The sequence below is a fragment of the Bos taurus genome, chromosome 3 (genome assembly GCF_002263795.3).
Source record: "Bos taurus isolate L1 Dominette 01449 registration number 42190680 breed Hereford chromosome 3, ARS-UCD2.0, whole genome shotgun sequence".
In the NCBI taxonomy this organism is placed as follows: Eukaryota; Metazoa; Chordata; class Mammalia; order Artiodactyla; family Bovidae; genus Bos; species Bos taurus.
The window spans coordinates 70118640-70134427 of record NC_037330.1 but is presented as its reverse complement, the minus strand read 5'-3'; the positions used below and the strand labels follow the sequence as shown (position 1 = coordinate 70134427).

Here is a 15788-nt window from a genome sequence, read left to right as displayed (position 1 = left end):
ATCATGAGGAAAGGGAGGGGTAGAAAAGAAATAGAATTTGAAACACCACCAGCTTTTATCCCCACTATATAATACAACTGAAAATCTACTTTTCATCTTATAATTTTAAATACAACACACAGGATTGTGATAAACAACCTTAACCCTAGATATTTTAGGCTCATCTACATTAATATGATTCTTAACAAATTGTGCTGAGAAATACATCAGTAAAAGCATACAAAGGAGCATGTAGCAAAACCTGCCCTCTCCCAAAGGACATTTGTTTCCATACTTGTAACAAGGTGATGATCTCTCGACACACACAAACCCGAAGTAGCCTCGTTTGCCTCCAAGTCTGGAACCTTTTCGATGCTTATATTCACAGCAGGAGCTTAACCTGTTCACCTGTATCCCGTTCAGGAAAAAGGTGAGGCTGAACGGGAAACCTTGGTGCCTTTTGGAAATAAACTGAAAGGTCTCTGGAATTTAAAAAGGAAATACATTAGTGAAAGCAACTGACCTTGAACTAACGTGTTCTAAATCACATTTTTCTGGTAGATAAATACAATATTATTTTCTAGATTTCCTTTTTTTTTTTACTTGAGGACAATTTTTAATCACAAAAACACATTCTTTTACATATATATAGTATAACAAATACTCCAAGGTATTATAAAACTCTTTGACTTGTAATAAAATAATAAAACCTAAAATTATATGAACACTTAATATGGCCAGACATTACGCTTGATTACTTTGGATGTATTATTTCTAGACAACCATATGAAGTGTAGATACTACCATCATCAGTTTCTATAATGCAGAAATTTAAGTTTAGATGGATTCAGTAATTTAGCCAAGATCATACAGTAGGAGAGTCAGTGTTTGAATCCAAACATCTCTCTGGACTCCACACCTCTATGTTGCTATGCTATCTACCAATAAAGCACGTAATGAAAGGTGACTATGAGCTCAGTGATGCTTCTATATGACTATCTTTTAATTCAGTAGTGTTTTTAAATACATTTATTTTTTAGTGGTGACTCAAAACATCCTGATACATATATGGATGAGGCAGAATCATTCTATCCTTAGTCCATTCTCAGTTCTGCCTAGATTTGAGATCCTTTCTTGATCCCCTACCCACCCAAAAGTCTCACCAATAAATTAAGAACCACTGCTTGTAATTAACAGGTTTTAATCATTCCATGTCTCTATAGTGCTCTTTGAAGAAGTCTCACCCTAGACATTCCAAAACCCAATTCTCCAGGTAAGAATACCAGAGTGGGATGCCATTTCCTCCTCCAGGGGATTTTCCCAACCCAGGGATCAAACCCACATTTCTTGTGTCTCCTCCATTGGCAGGTAGATTCTTTACCATTAGAACTACCTGGAAGTCCTCTAGCAGGGAAGAACATGCCATAAGTAAACTGCAGTTTCACGGTCAGTGGAGGATGACTTGATTTGGAAAAAAAAAAAAACTAAAAAACTTTGGTCAGTGGCATTATGAGTAATAATCTACAATCTTAGAAGCAAATTAACAGGGAAGGTCAGAGGTTCTTCTAACCATGAGATTGTAGTTCTAATTAGAGGAAGCAACAGGTCAGCAGACTAGCCAGAAATTTAACAGGGAGATACAGGCAATAAGGCAGTCACAGACACATTCAATAAACTTTCCACACATCCCCAGCTAACTGGAAGCAGCATGGATTGAAGTAGGCCCAGCCTATTTACACATCCCTGTCCTACTGGGAGCTTGCACCTGTGTACAAAGGAAATATGAGAGCCTGGTGGAAAATAAAAGTTGAAACATACCTGAAAACTGTCTGAACTTTGAATGTACTCCTGAACCCACTATAGTGGGTTGAATATTGCCCTCCAAAAATTCATGAATACTCAGAACTTCAGAATGTGACCTTATTCTGAGATAGGGTCTTTGTAGATATAATCAGGGAAGGCTCAAGATGAGATTATCCAGAATTTGTTTTGTCCTAAATCCAATGACTGATGTCCTTATAAGAAGAGAAGAGGATACACACACACAGATACGCAGAGAAGAATGACACGTGAGGACAGAAGCACAGGTTGAAGTGATGGAGCTGCATGCCATAAAACACAAAGGATTTTGCTAAGGATCACCAGATGTTGGAAGAGGCAAGGAAAGATTCTCCCCTTAAGCTTTTAGAGGGAGCATGACCCTGCTAAGACCTTAATTTTAGACTTCTGGCCTCCAGAACCACAAGATGATAAATTTCTATTGTTTTAAGCCACCAAATTTAGGAGCATTTTCTATGTCAGCCCCAGGAAACTAATAAACATACAGAGAGATTCATTGGCAGAAGACAGAGGGTATATTGGCTCAAAGTGTTTACTCTGACAAATCACTGGATGATCACTAAACTATGAAAATACAGAGACAAGCCTAAGAGATTAGCCTAAAAAATATAAACAAAATTAAAAATAATCAGAGCAGAGACATTAATAGCTATATACCAATGAAAGAGGGCATGAACTTCAGATTTGTTCTAGATAAGCTACTAAACAACAACAAAACCAAGAATAACTTTTCAGAGGGAAAGTGGAATTCAGAATCCACAGCTGCTGTAATACATGATCTAAAATGTCAAGTTTTCAACAACAGCAAAAAAAAAAAACTTAAAAAGAAACTGGAGAGGGTGTGACCCATTCTCAGGAAGTGAAAGCCAACAAACCCACTCCTAGGATGTAGCTCAAGAGAAATGGTAACTGATGTTTACACAGAAATCTTGTCTTTGTAAATCATTGCAGCATGATTTATAATAGTCCCAAACTGGGAAAAGTGCAAGTGAAGTGAACTCACTCAGTCATATCTCTTTCTGACCCCATGGACTATAGCCAACCCATGGTATTTTCCAGGCAAGAATACCGGAATGTGTTGCCATTTCCTTCTCCAGAAGATCTTCCCAACCCAGGGATCGAACCCAGGTCTCCTGCATTGCAGGCAGACTCTTTACTTTCTGAGCCACCAGGGAAGCCCACCAGGGAAACAATACAAATGTCCACCAATTGGGTAAATGAATAAAATGTGGTAGATCCACAAAATAGAATATATTCAGTGCTATGAGAAGAGAGCAACTATTGATAAATGCTACAATGGATGACTCTCAAAAATACTATACCTATGGCTGATTCATGTTGATGTATGGCAGAAACCAACACAATATTGTAAAGCAATTATCCTCCAGCTTCCCAGGTGTCTCAATGGTAAAGAATCCACCAGCCAATCAAAGAGACACAGGTTTGATCCCTGGGTCAGGAAGATCCCCTGGAGAAGGAAATGGCAACCCACTCCAGTATTCTTGCTGGGAAATCCCATGGACAGAGGAGCCTGGTGGGCTACAGTCTATGGGGTTGCAAAGAGTCAGACACAACTTAGTAACTAAACAACAACAAAAAATAAATTAATTAAATTTTTAAAAATTATATATAATAAGTTTTAAAACTCCATATGCTAACTGAAAGAAGCAAGATACAAAATCCTACCTATTGTATGATTTCATTTTCAAAAGGTCCAGATAAAGCAGACCTGTAGAAACTAAAAGCAGATCAGTGCTACCCTGGGGCTGCCTATGAGAGTGAGGATTCATTGTCAAAGCGTGGGCACAAAGGAAAACAGAGATAATGACTGCACAGCCCTATAAAATTCCTAAATATCAGTGAATTGTCCACTTAACAGTGGATGAACTTTATGGAATGCAAGCTACACCTATTTTTAAATTTAAAAAAAAAATCAATATATAATAGCAAGAAAAAAAAAAAAAAACAGTTAACATAAGTCAAGGTACAATAAGATACTTCAGTTTTAGGTACAAAGAACCATGACCAATCAAGAGAGAGGGATAAAACAGAATAGAAGTCAGCTGAGAAAACTTCACAACCTTAATCTGAATCTTAAAAGATGGGTAAGATTTGAATTTAAAATACAGTTTTGATTTTAAAATTCTTTGTCCTGTTACAAAGAAAAGAGCACAGGAAAAGATCAGATAACAGTGTGTGGTGGGGATGGGAGGAGGAGGCAGGAGGACCAGAGAAGCAGCTCCTGTGCTTGTGAAGATGTAGTGAACGATGCACAAATAGTTACAACAGGATCAGGTTATGGAAATACAAGAAAATGGGGCAGAAAGGGATTATAAGAGAGCCAGAAAAAAGGTACTTTGTTCTTGATATCTACATGAACCCAGGAGGCCAATGGTAAATAAAACTGCTGTGAAGAACTGTACTCTTTACAAGTAGCAAAAATATTCTGTGACTTCACAGGTGTACATAATACACAATCAATCTATGGCCTGATGTCTAAAATCAAACTGCAAGACATCATGAATCACTATGATAATGAAAGATGCACTTGCTATGTTCCTAAATAATTAATTGTATTGTTATGCTCATTCAAAAGCAAGACAAATTAACAAATGCCACATTTTTAATGAGTTTACTGCTCCAAGCATAATGCTAAAGGCCCTTTTTCTTAAAGCACAAATCTAAAAACCTATTCACATTTCACTGAATCACACACAGCTTTGATTTGTAAAAGGGCAGATGGGCAGATTCTTTTCAGTCCAGTTAAATTGCTAAGATTGCTGAACTACAAGTCAACTTGAAGCCACCCAACTTTTTCAGGTTTGAACTTTCCTAGCAATCAAGGGCAAGCTGAGATAAAATTATTGTGTGGACAGGATTCAATTATTTAAGTCCCCATTCCATCCTATTATTTAAGATTGTCCAATGATATAACATAAAGTCAGTCCTAGGATCAATATGCACGCAAAATAACAGTCAGCTGAGTAACACTCTCCAGTAGCCTTTTGCAATCTTATCACACAGTGTATATCATCTCCCAGAAAATCCTTCAGCCGTCTTGTTCTTTTTTCAATTGTATATACATTTTCCAACAGTCAAAAAGCCATTCGATATGAATTCTGTTGAATAAAGCATGATCCAAGACCCAGGAAAATTTTCATTATGTTAATTCCAATTTGAGGCTATAGCTAATTTTAGAAATTCTAAATTAATAGTTGAAAATGACACTTTCAAAAAATAAGTGCAATCATTTATCATTAGGGGTTTCATAGCCCTCATATTATAAAAATATTTGAAACCCTTTGCTACTGAGAATAGCTAACTGGGGCCAGATAGTATTTAATACTAAACAAGGGCCCTGCACGTAGCGGCGGGGAGGGCTGGAATCAGCTCTCAACCCCGGTCAGAGCTGGGAGTGTGACCTCGGGGAGGTCGGTACCTCTGAGGCCTCTCCTTTTTCTCATCTACACAATAAAAGGAACAAATTCTCAAATGCTATGACAAAATAAAACAAAGTAAATTCTATTTCTGGCAAGTACACAAAATGGGAAAAATAATTTCTAGCATTATTTTTTAAAAGAAACTTTTTACACTTTTATAAAGAAAAATTTTTTTCATTATAAAACTATATAGTTCATTATATAATTTGATATGTATATAATTAATTATAATATATAATATTTTCCTCTAAGTTAAAACCAACATTCAAATGTTTATCCTTTCTTATGTTGGAAAGTTTTCAATATTTTATCCCTAAATATGTATAGTTTTTTTTAAGTTCTAGAACTTTTTTAAGTTAATAGTCACTGTTTTTGATTGATGAGGGAAATCAGAAAGTCAAAAGTAAAAACACCATGCTTACTTCCAACTCCTCCTTTCAATCTCTAAGTCTATATCTAGATTACCCAAATATAAATATTTCTTTTAATCAGTAAAAACTCTATCACTTTCTAAAGAGTTTCTTAAGCAAGGAAATAACAAATACAGTCCTATAAAAACACTTCCTTTTAATTGCAGTTCCACAGAACTAAATATTGACCAAAAAACACTGTGGTATAATATGTGAAATCCTATGCAGCCATGAAATTAAAAGACGCTTACTCCTTGGAAGGAAAGTTATGACCAACCTAGAGAGCATATTCAAAAGCAGAGACATTACTTTGCCAACAAAGGTCCATCTAGTCAAGACTATGGTTTTTCCAGTGGTCATGTATGGATGTGAGAGTTGGACTGTGAAGAAAGCTGAGCACCAAAGAATTGATGCTTTCAAACTGTGGTGTTGGAGAAGACTCTTGAGAGTCCCTTGGACTGCAAGGAGATCCAACCAGTCCATTCCGAAGGAGATCAGCCCTGGGATTTCTTTGGAAGGAATGATGCTAAAGCTGAAACTCCAGTACTTTGGCCACCTCATGCAAAGAGTTGACTCATTGGAAAAGACTCTGATGCTGGGAGGGATTGAGGGCAGGAGGAGAAGGGGACAACAGAGGATGAGATGGCTGGATGGCATCGCCGACGTGATGGACATGAATTTGAGGGACCTCCGAGAGTTGTTGATGGACAGGGAGGCCTGGCATGCTGCAATTCATGGGGTGGCAAAGAGTCAGACATGACCGAGTGACTGAACTGAACTGAACTGATATTGGATATAAAAATTATCTTATGCTAACAAACATGGATTTATAATCAAAGGGAAATGAAAATGTAATAAAAGCATTTAGCCAAATTTTGTACTGCATTATTTAGGTGTGGTCCATCCTGAATGTTACTGGATTTGTGATTTATCTCAGCATACTTCTAAAGAACAAATTGCCAATCTAATATTTTTCTCTTAGGATAATGTATGATATAATTCACTATGGCAAGCCAAATAGTTAACTTGTAATTTGGGGGACAGTTATTCGTGCAACATTTTAATGATCATATATCTATATCTCAAGATTAATCTGTTACTGGGTTAAATCACTCCAAATTCTTTCTTCCACAATCTGCAAGAGTAATTGCTGCTTCAGTTTCAATCATGGAGCAGTAAATCTGGATTTACTTTTAGGCAGCTGGTTTATAAGTCCCTGGATATGCATAATTTCATACAGTGATTGAAGTCATTTTGATATTATATCAACAATAGCTTATCTATAGCATCAACTGCAAGCAATTAAAAAAATTCACATTTTATGTGTACCTTTTTCAAGTAGCTTGCCTGTGTAGACACACAGGTTTTCTCCACCACAGTGCTGTTGATAAACTTTTATTTCATCCCGGAAATCTGAGTGATCATAAGCTAGGTGCACACTTTTCCCCAAATAGATCATTGTAATAGCTGCATTACTATGTAGTGGTGTTTTATGAATCCTTCTTGAATCCTAGAATAAACAAAAAGGGGGACTTATTAACTAATCTCCTTCTAATCAGAATGTGAAGACATTGTAATACAAAGAATACAAAAGGCTATTTTTAGGTACCTAGCAAAAAAAACCTTTATAACATGTCAACATATACAGTGCACAAAAAGTCAACCCCATTACAAAATAAATACTCTTAACAATTATAACATACATACACTTTGGCTTTGTATTTTTAATGTAAATTCTGGGCATCTGGACAAAGTTTGTCACCTTTTAGCTCACGTATGTGTCTTTTTTTCATGCAACAAAAACATCAATGATGTGAAGAGGAAAACTACTCTTGGTTCTTTTAGCTGGTTCCCAAATAAAAATTTAAATCAAATTAATTAAATAATATTGGTGACATAATTTTCTTCTAATCCAAATTGACGTTCACTGTGATTTAGCAATTGTTTTTATAATTGAGTGTTATCTTTTTATGTTTGTGCACTGACAAGACATCCTTCCCTGTGTTTATTCTATGTGAGAGGGAGAGGCATACATTTGATTATTCCTGCAGTCACCCTGAGGATCAGGAATAATATATGTCAGATATTTGGGATTATCCAGTTTAATAGGAGCCATTCAGTTCAATGAAAAACCAACACTATCAATATTAGCCTTAAATAGCAAACAATACATCCAACCAAAAAATATCACCTCATAAGCCTATCTGATATTCTATGGCACTGACCAATTTAAATTATGTATAAAATAAACAATAAACTCAAATGTGAGATTAAATATCCAAAGCCTTACCTCCTGGTTTATATTCTGAAGTATTTTTTCGTAGTAGTGAATAAGCACACTGTTTGCCTAACCTCTAAGAGGAAGACAGGGAAAGGGAAGTAAGAAAAGGAAGAGGAAGAAGAGGCAGTGAAATAGAATGGCTCCTTGAAAGACTTCAAGAGGTCCCAGTAAGAATATTGTAGGCTGCTAGAACTATACAGATACAAGGCATTACTTTTAATCTACTTCACTTTTCTAAAAGTCAATTTTTAGCTAAATGAAAAATGTGAAGAGACCAGCTTTCAGTGAATCCAAGGCAATGATCTGAGTTTGATTTCATTGACTTACAGATGCCTTGGAAACATGCATTTTATTGAGAATGACAAAGCTCAAAAAAAAAAAATTCTGAAGGAACTTCTATAATACTTCTATCTCTAAATCCATTTCCTTCTCCCTTGGAGTATTCTTTCTTTTTTTTCATTCACTTTTATTTCTTTGAAACAAAAACCAGAGGAGGTAAATTTGATGAAATTCTGCAAATGACAGTCTGAGATTTAAAATTTGAGTGCACTGTCTTGCCTGTGGACAGAGCTCCCAAATAGAGAGATAATCCAGGGAACTATTTCAGGGACTTCAGGAGCCATGACAGCAAATCAGCAAACTGGATAATTCTCTGCAGACTAGAAACTTCACTCTGCATCACAGTTGAAAGCATAGGTATGATGGCAGGCCCAGCTCCTAGTTGCAAAGTCATCCCATGTTTCCTCTTGCCTGAGTGACTATGGAGCTGTGACACGCACGTGTGCAGCCCAACCCACAATCACCAGCCTAAGGCAAATCCAGCTCCAAGCTCCCACTAGAGCATTTAATGATGTGGAGGATTAAATAAGAACATCCCACTTCGTTAAGCAATACTTTCTGAAGTGGCATGGATTCACAGGTAGTCCTGAGAGCTTCTAGGAGATAAGCACTACATAAATACGAGGTAATAGTGGGATTAGAGTGGAGGAAGGGCCCGCCTCATCAGTGCAAAAGGAAAACCTGGATGGAAGAATGTTTAAAAATAAAATCAAGGAAAGCTCTTCACCCTTTTCATTTACTCATATTCATATTTTTTCTGCTAAAGTATATTTCTGATAGCAACATCTCTTTTCTCTTGGGTCTGGTTGCTTCATTTCCTTTTTAAAAGATTCCCCAATCATTGCCACCAAGTAACACCTTCTGTGTTCTAATAGGAGGCCTAAGTGACAGCTCATGATTAAATACATCCACTAAGAAATGAACGATTGTTTCTTGCAGTTGACTAAAACTGCCTCTAAACTTACAATCTTCCCAGGTTATAATGAACTCAGACTGATGAAACTTTAACAAGGTTTCATGGCCCTTTCTGTGGTCCTCAAGCAAGTATCAGAAGCCTCCATGAAAATTCAGTTGCATTTCAAGAACAGGAGCAAGTCTCAAGCTTCTGTACATCTAAGGATTATCTCTCCTACTTCCTTGACCAGTTGCTTATGACTTTGCTTCTCATTTCTTTTCAGATTTCTCAAGCAAGTATAATCCGAACTGACAAAAAGCAAGCCTATTGAGTAGTGAACCAGTCAGCTACTATATATTTGTAATACTTAGCATTCAGTGGATATATTAAATTTTCACTGGCATCTCTTTATCACTGCCCAGGTATACATAACAGGTAGATTTTAAAGACTGAATAAGTGTCAAAGTTCCTGTTTTTGTTGATGTGTTGGGCAGCCCCTCCTCTCTATCTATAAGACAAGCCCTGATGAACTCTGAACATCATATCGTACCTGGACCACTGTAATTAACTTGCAGTTAGAATGCTAGAAAAAAAAGAGCATAAATTTGAGCTGTTCCAGGAAATCTGGATGTATGATTACCTTACTAATTGACCCCCACACTTTTATCCTATTGTCCTTCAAATTCTCCCTCCTCCTGGATATCAGAGTGATCTGCTGCTGCTGTTACTGCTGCTAAGTTGCTTCAGTCATGTCCGACTCTGTGCGACCCCACAGACGGCAGCCCACCAGGCTCCCCCATCCCTGGGATTCTCCAGGCAAAAACACTGGAGTGGGTTGCCATTTCCTTCTCCAATGCATGAGAGTGAAAAATGAAAGTGAAGTCAGTCAGTTGTGTCCGACTCTTCGCGACCCCATGGACTGCAGCCTACCAGGCTCCTCCGCCCATGGGATTTTCCAGGCAAGAGTACTGGAGTGGGATGCCATTGCCTTCTCCATCAGAGTGATCTACTGTCACTAAATAGATCATGTGACTCTCCTGCTTAAAGTCTTCCAATGATCCCCAATATCCATGGGATAAGGTTCAGTATTCCTCAGACAGTAAAAAAAAGTCTTATAGTCTCTAACTCCTACTATCTTTCAACTATTGCAATTTCTTGTATTACATCTAAAGGTACAGCAACTGAACTAATTGTAATGGTCCACACATGACCAACATGCTTTTAATCTCAAGGCCTATATAACTGTATGAGTCACATGGCATTGACCTGTTTCCTTGTATTCCTCTCTCTCAGTAGATAAGGACAGTATCTTACCGATCTTTATGCCCCACCCCCTATGTCTTGTCAGTGCTGACAGCTGTGCTGTGCTGTGCTTAGTTGCTCAGTCATGTCCGACTCTTTGCAACCCCATGGACTGTAGCCCACCAGGCTCCTCTATCCATGGGGATTCTCCAGGCAAATATACTGGAGGGGTCGCCATGCCCTCCCCCAGGGCATCTGCCCAACCTAGGTATCCAACCCAGGTCTCCCACATTGCAGGTGGATTCTTTACCATCTGAGCCACCAGGGAAGCCCAGGAATGCTGGAGTGAGTAGCCTATCCCTTCTCCAGGGGATCTTCCCTACCCGGGAGCCAAGCTGGGGTCTCCTGCATTGCAGGCAGATTCTTTACCAGCTGAACTACTAGGGAAGCCCACTGACACCTAGTAAAAGCCTAATAAACATTGATCTGACTGGAGACAGCCATACAACAATTAGAGATTCCACATTCTGACCTTTGCTGAGACAAAAGCAGGCTGACCCCACCCAAAATCAGAAGCTTTCTACATTTACAGGAATTCAATAGGTACTAAAGCATTAAAAGTGATTCATGGTGTCCTGTTAAACAAGACACCACCTTTGTTGATTAAGCCTGGATATTGATAAAAAGCCTGGCCATAAAGAGCGGCAGACAGTCTTCATGTTGACTCTTGATTCAGGTCTTGCGCAGTCACTAAGTCAAGCCCAACTCTGCGACCCCACGGACTGCAGCCTGCTTGGCTCCTCTGTCCAGGGGATGTCCCAGGCAAGAATATTGGAGTGGATTGCCATTTCTTTCTCCAGGGGATCTTCCCGACCCAGGGATTGAACCCATGTCTCCTGCACTGACAGGCAAATTCTTTACCACTGAGCCACCAGGGAAGCCCTATTCAAGTCTTTAGGAGAGGAAATTCTGATTTGAGCTAGAAGAGTGTTGCAATGTTCATACTCTAATGTTTCAGGAAGCCGCTGGTTGTGATGGAAACCTGTCTTCAATCTCCTCATTTAGTTCTGCTCTTTCCCTTCTCTTTCTCACTGGCTTTAACTTGTTCTCTCCTTCTCCTTCCTTTGCTTTTACTATGCATCTTCCTTGCACTTTATCCCTGCCTGTTTTTCTTATTACTGTATGACCTACATCTCATGCAAATTCCTGACCTAACCCCAAATGCCTTGGTCTTTCTGGACTTCTGGAGGAATCTGAGCTCCAGATTTTGAGGACACTAAACTGACACTGTATCCTTTACTTCCTCATCTCCCTCAACAGAATGAATTCATTAAGTCTGTTAAGACCAGAAATTATCCAGCTGGATTTTGATTTTGGTAAGAAGGCCCCCAAATCGGACCCTCTTAGTAGTGGTCTGCCCTGACTCCTAGAAGCATTTCTGGTTCTTCCTTTCTTCTAGGGTGTTGTTCCACAATGCCAGCTGCAAAGATATTTTGATTGTTGAATTGACTTTTTTAATACTGTTTTTAAGTTCTTTTTAGTTATGTAGTTACCAAACTACAGTGCTAATTTTAAGCAAAAGCATTGTTTAAAAGAAAATGTTGCCTAAAATAAATCAAGCCTGCCATGAAATATGTTGAATTACAATATATTAAAATCATGCGATGTTTTTCCTTTTTCATTCTCAAATCTTAGTCTACTGATGAGAAAAACTAAGAGTAAAAATACCAAGGTAATGCACTGGCTAGGAGAAATTTTTAAACTATTTTAAATTTTAAAAATATTACTTAAATTAAGTCAAACAAAAGAAATGCGTGATTTCCCCACAAAGCTAATATTTGTTAGGCTTTATTTGTTACTGGAGAAAAGGGATCTATACCTGAAAGGCATAATTATCATCTACAATATTTACCTAAGCTAAAAAGTATAACTAAAACTTACTCTTTGCATGGATAATAAAGCAATACCCATTTATGAACACACTGCTAATAAACATGTGACTAAATGTAAATAAAATCAAACATCTGCTCTCAACAAGCTTTATAACCTGGGAGTAGAATTAAGAATAAGGGTACATGAATATTTATGCTAAGCAGAAAATATTAAAGAACATAGGAAAAGTAAAAAAGTCCTCTTGAAGGGAAGAAGAGATGGAATCCTATTACTGTGTACAGAAATACAGTATAGATCATAAAGTCTTTGAGAAGATCAGGGAAAGATAGGTAGGGAAACACATTCTTCTTATCTGTTATGCATTCTCAGTCAATTCATAGAATATCTGGCATAAACTAATTTTTAAAAAGTATATACCTGAGATGGGGAAGTAGTAGACCAACCAGTTGAGGGTATAGAAAATAGTTCAGCTTGGCTTGGCTACGAGCAGAGAGAAAGCTGGAAAAGGGCCAAAATCAGAAGCCCTTAAATGCTAGTACACTAAGCATGCCCCTTTATTCTGATGTTTTGACATCTGGGTCCTTGCTGACTCTGGGATATAGCTCACCCAAGACTAACCAGTTCCTAGACATGGGCTTCCCTGGTGGCTCAGTTGGTAAAGAATCTGCCTGCCCAATGCAGGAGATGCAAGTGACTCTGGTTCAATACCTGAGTCAGGAAGATCCCCTAGAGAAGGAAATGGCGACCCACTCCAGTATTCTTGCCTAGGAAATCCCACGGAAAGAGGAGCATGGCAGGCTATCGTCCATGGGGTCACAAGAATTGGACACAACTTTGTGACTAAACCAATAGACATAATAAATGACTTGCCTAGGAGAACATTTATCACATATAAACCAACCAACTGAGAGCCTATATCCACCCTCCCCCAGTCTCTAACAAACTGGGCCCATATTCTGCTACCTTTACCAGGCACCAGACAACTGAGGACAGCCCAACACCGAAGCCTGCCAAAATCATTCATACCATCCTGTCCTAAACCTTCTTACCCCCCGTTGCCTGATCCTTAGAAACCACAACAGATGCTCTTTCCCACCTTTTCCTCCCACCCTCACTCCTGACAGTCCTGGTGCTTCCCTGGGTGACCCTACAAGGCCTGGTGTGATGGTTAATTTCATCTATCAACTTTGCTGAGCCACAGTGCCAGATATGTGGTCAAACAATATTCTAGATGGATGCCTGACTAAAATAAACAGGGATTTCCCTTTCTCTTGAGAACTGTAAGTGACAAACTTAAAGGCAAGAATCCTGATCTATAGGTCGCAACATAGGTGAATAATAATGTGACATTTTAAAGCAGGCAGACTACACCTCACTTTCATTAGGAAAGCAGAAGCTAGTGAAAGGTTTTAAGCAGGCAAGAAAAAAGCTGGGAGCCAGTCTACAAAGTTTAATTTTAACACCATTATATAGAATCTACTGCTACTGAGATGGACTGTGCTTACACTCCTCTCCCATTCCTGCCTTTAACTCTCTGCTTCCTGATTTTGTTTGCTAACTTCCTATCTACCTTTCAGGCATCTGTAATTGCATAGGGCTTATCTGAAGTCTGGAAGGTGGACAGGGGAACTCAGGCAAATAGGAGAAAGCCCCAGACTAGTTCAAGCCTGGAGAAACTCTTTGCCCTCTCTTTCATAAAACATATAAGAAATTAAAGCAAACTATGTTTCATTGTTTTAATTGATAAACATACTGTTTAAGTAGGTTCTTATTTGGACTTCCCTGGTGGCTCGAGTGGTAAAGAACCAGCCTGCAATGTAGAAGATATGGGTTCGATCTTTGGGGTAGGAATATCCCCTGGAGTAGGAAATGGCAACCCACTCCACTATTATTGCCTTGAGAATCCCATGGATAGAGGAGGTTGGCAGACTACAGTCCATGGGGTTGCAAAGAGTAGGACACAACTGAGGCAACTTAGAATGCATGCAATTTCTTATTTGAAAGCCTTTATTTTCACATCTATAAACACTATTCACATCTATAAACACTATATAGGACATCCACGTTTTCAGTAGGCAGCTGTGTAGAATAAAGTGATAGGCAGTCCTGAGTGGAAACACAAAAATCTGCAGATCAGTGAGGTAAAACTCAGAGTAAAATCTAACTAGTCGCAGAGATTCCATAGAAGCATTATAAGCTCTCTAGGTATTATATATTCACATTATAAAGCAACAGGGTACAGAAGCAATGTGCTGGGCTGTGAAATTTACACTATGTCATTTGGCTTCCTGGATCATGGCCTAGAGACAGAGACCAAAGAAGCCAGGGATCCTGTTCTACATATGCACAGAGGAACAGGTGATGGGCCACCAACAAGCCATATTTCTTGGGCTCTTTCTTTTACCTCTTTCTTTTAAGAGCATTTTCTTTGGGATGGTAGTCATGAAAGTATGAATTTAATGTGTAAATTAATCATGAGAGCCACCTTTCCTTAAATGAGTCTTTTCTAGATCAAATATAAAATAAATCCAAATATTTAAATGAAAATACATGATTTACCCCACTGTGCCAATTTCATTCTTAAACCCAGGACCTAGGAGCTAGTGACAAATCCCAGAGACATCTAGAAAACTACTGAAGCCATGTGAGAAGATGATCACATCTTGAATTTTGAATAGAAAGACAAGTGTCAAGGTCTAAGCCTATGGTGATGTCCAGGTTTAGGGGTGAAGATGAAAGAGATGTAGAGGAGCACGACAGTAGGTAAAAGGAGAGAGCAAAGAACCATGAAAGTAGAGTGCCACGAGGCAAGAGAGAGAAGCTTCACGGAGGCGGCAGTAATAACATAAGATACTACTATCAAAGGAAAATCATGGTAAGTAGAAAATATAAACTAAGATGGTAGAAATAATTCTAAACATACTGCAAAATAAAATAAATCAGTAATTAAACTCACTAATTAAATGGACAGATTCTCAGTTGAAATAAACAGAAAGCACACATATGCTACATAAATATATTTAAAGTCTAAAGCTTTAAAGACATTGAAGAGTGAAAGTAAAAGGAATATAAATATATATATTCATATATATATAAATAATCTTTCTGTGATTGTGGTTTTCATAGATAGGAAAAAAGTTGAAACAGTGACAGATTTTATTTTCTTGGACTCCAAAATCACTGCAGACAGTGACTGCAGCCATGAAATTAAAAGATGCTTGCTCCTTGGAAGCAAAGCTACGACAAATCCAGACAGCATATTAAAGAGCAGAGATATGACTTTGCCGACAAAGATATGCCTAGTCAAAGCTATGGTTTTTCCAGTAGTCATGTACAGATCTGAGAGTTGGACCATAAAGAAGGCTGAGTGCCAAAGAACTGATGCTTTTGAACTGTGGTGCTTGAGAAGACTCTTGAGAGTCCTTTGGACTACAAGGAGATCAAACCAGTCAATCCTAAAGGAAATAAGT

At 38.3% G+C, this 15788-nt stretch overlaps 1 protein-coding gene across 7 annotated transcripts in view; it reads right to left on the bottom strand.

Annotated features, from left to right (window-relative positions):
- Nucleotides 1-15788, bottom strand: part of ERICH3 (glutamate rich 3) — a 119705-nt gene that overhangs the window by 46504 nt on the left and 57413 nt on the right. For all 7 annotated transcript variants that reach the window (XM_024990109.2, XM_059885109.1, XM_059885110.1 and 4 more), the window contains 2 exons: nt 6998-7178; nt 275-461 (listed from right to left, as the gene is read on the bottom strand). In XM_024990109.2, the coding sequence (XP_024845877.1) occupies nt 275-461; nt 6998-7178 (368 nt within the window). The remainder of the gene's footprint in view (nt 1-274; nt 462-6997; nt 7179-15788) is intronic.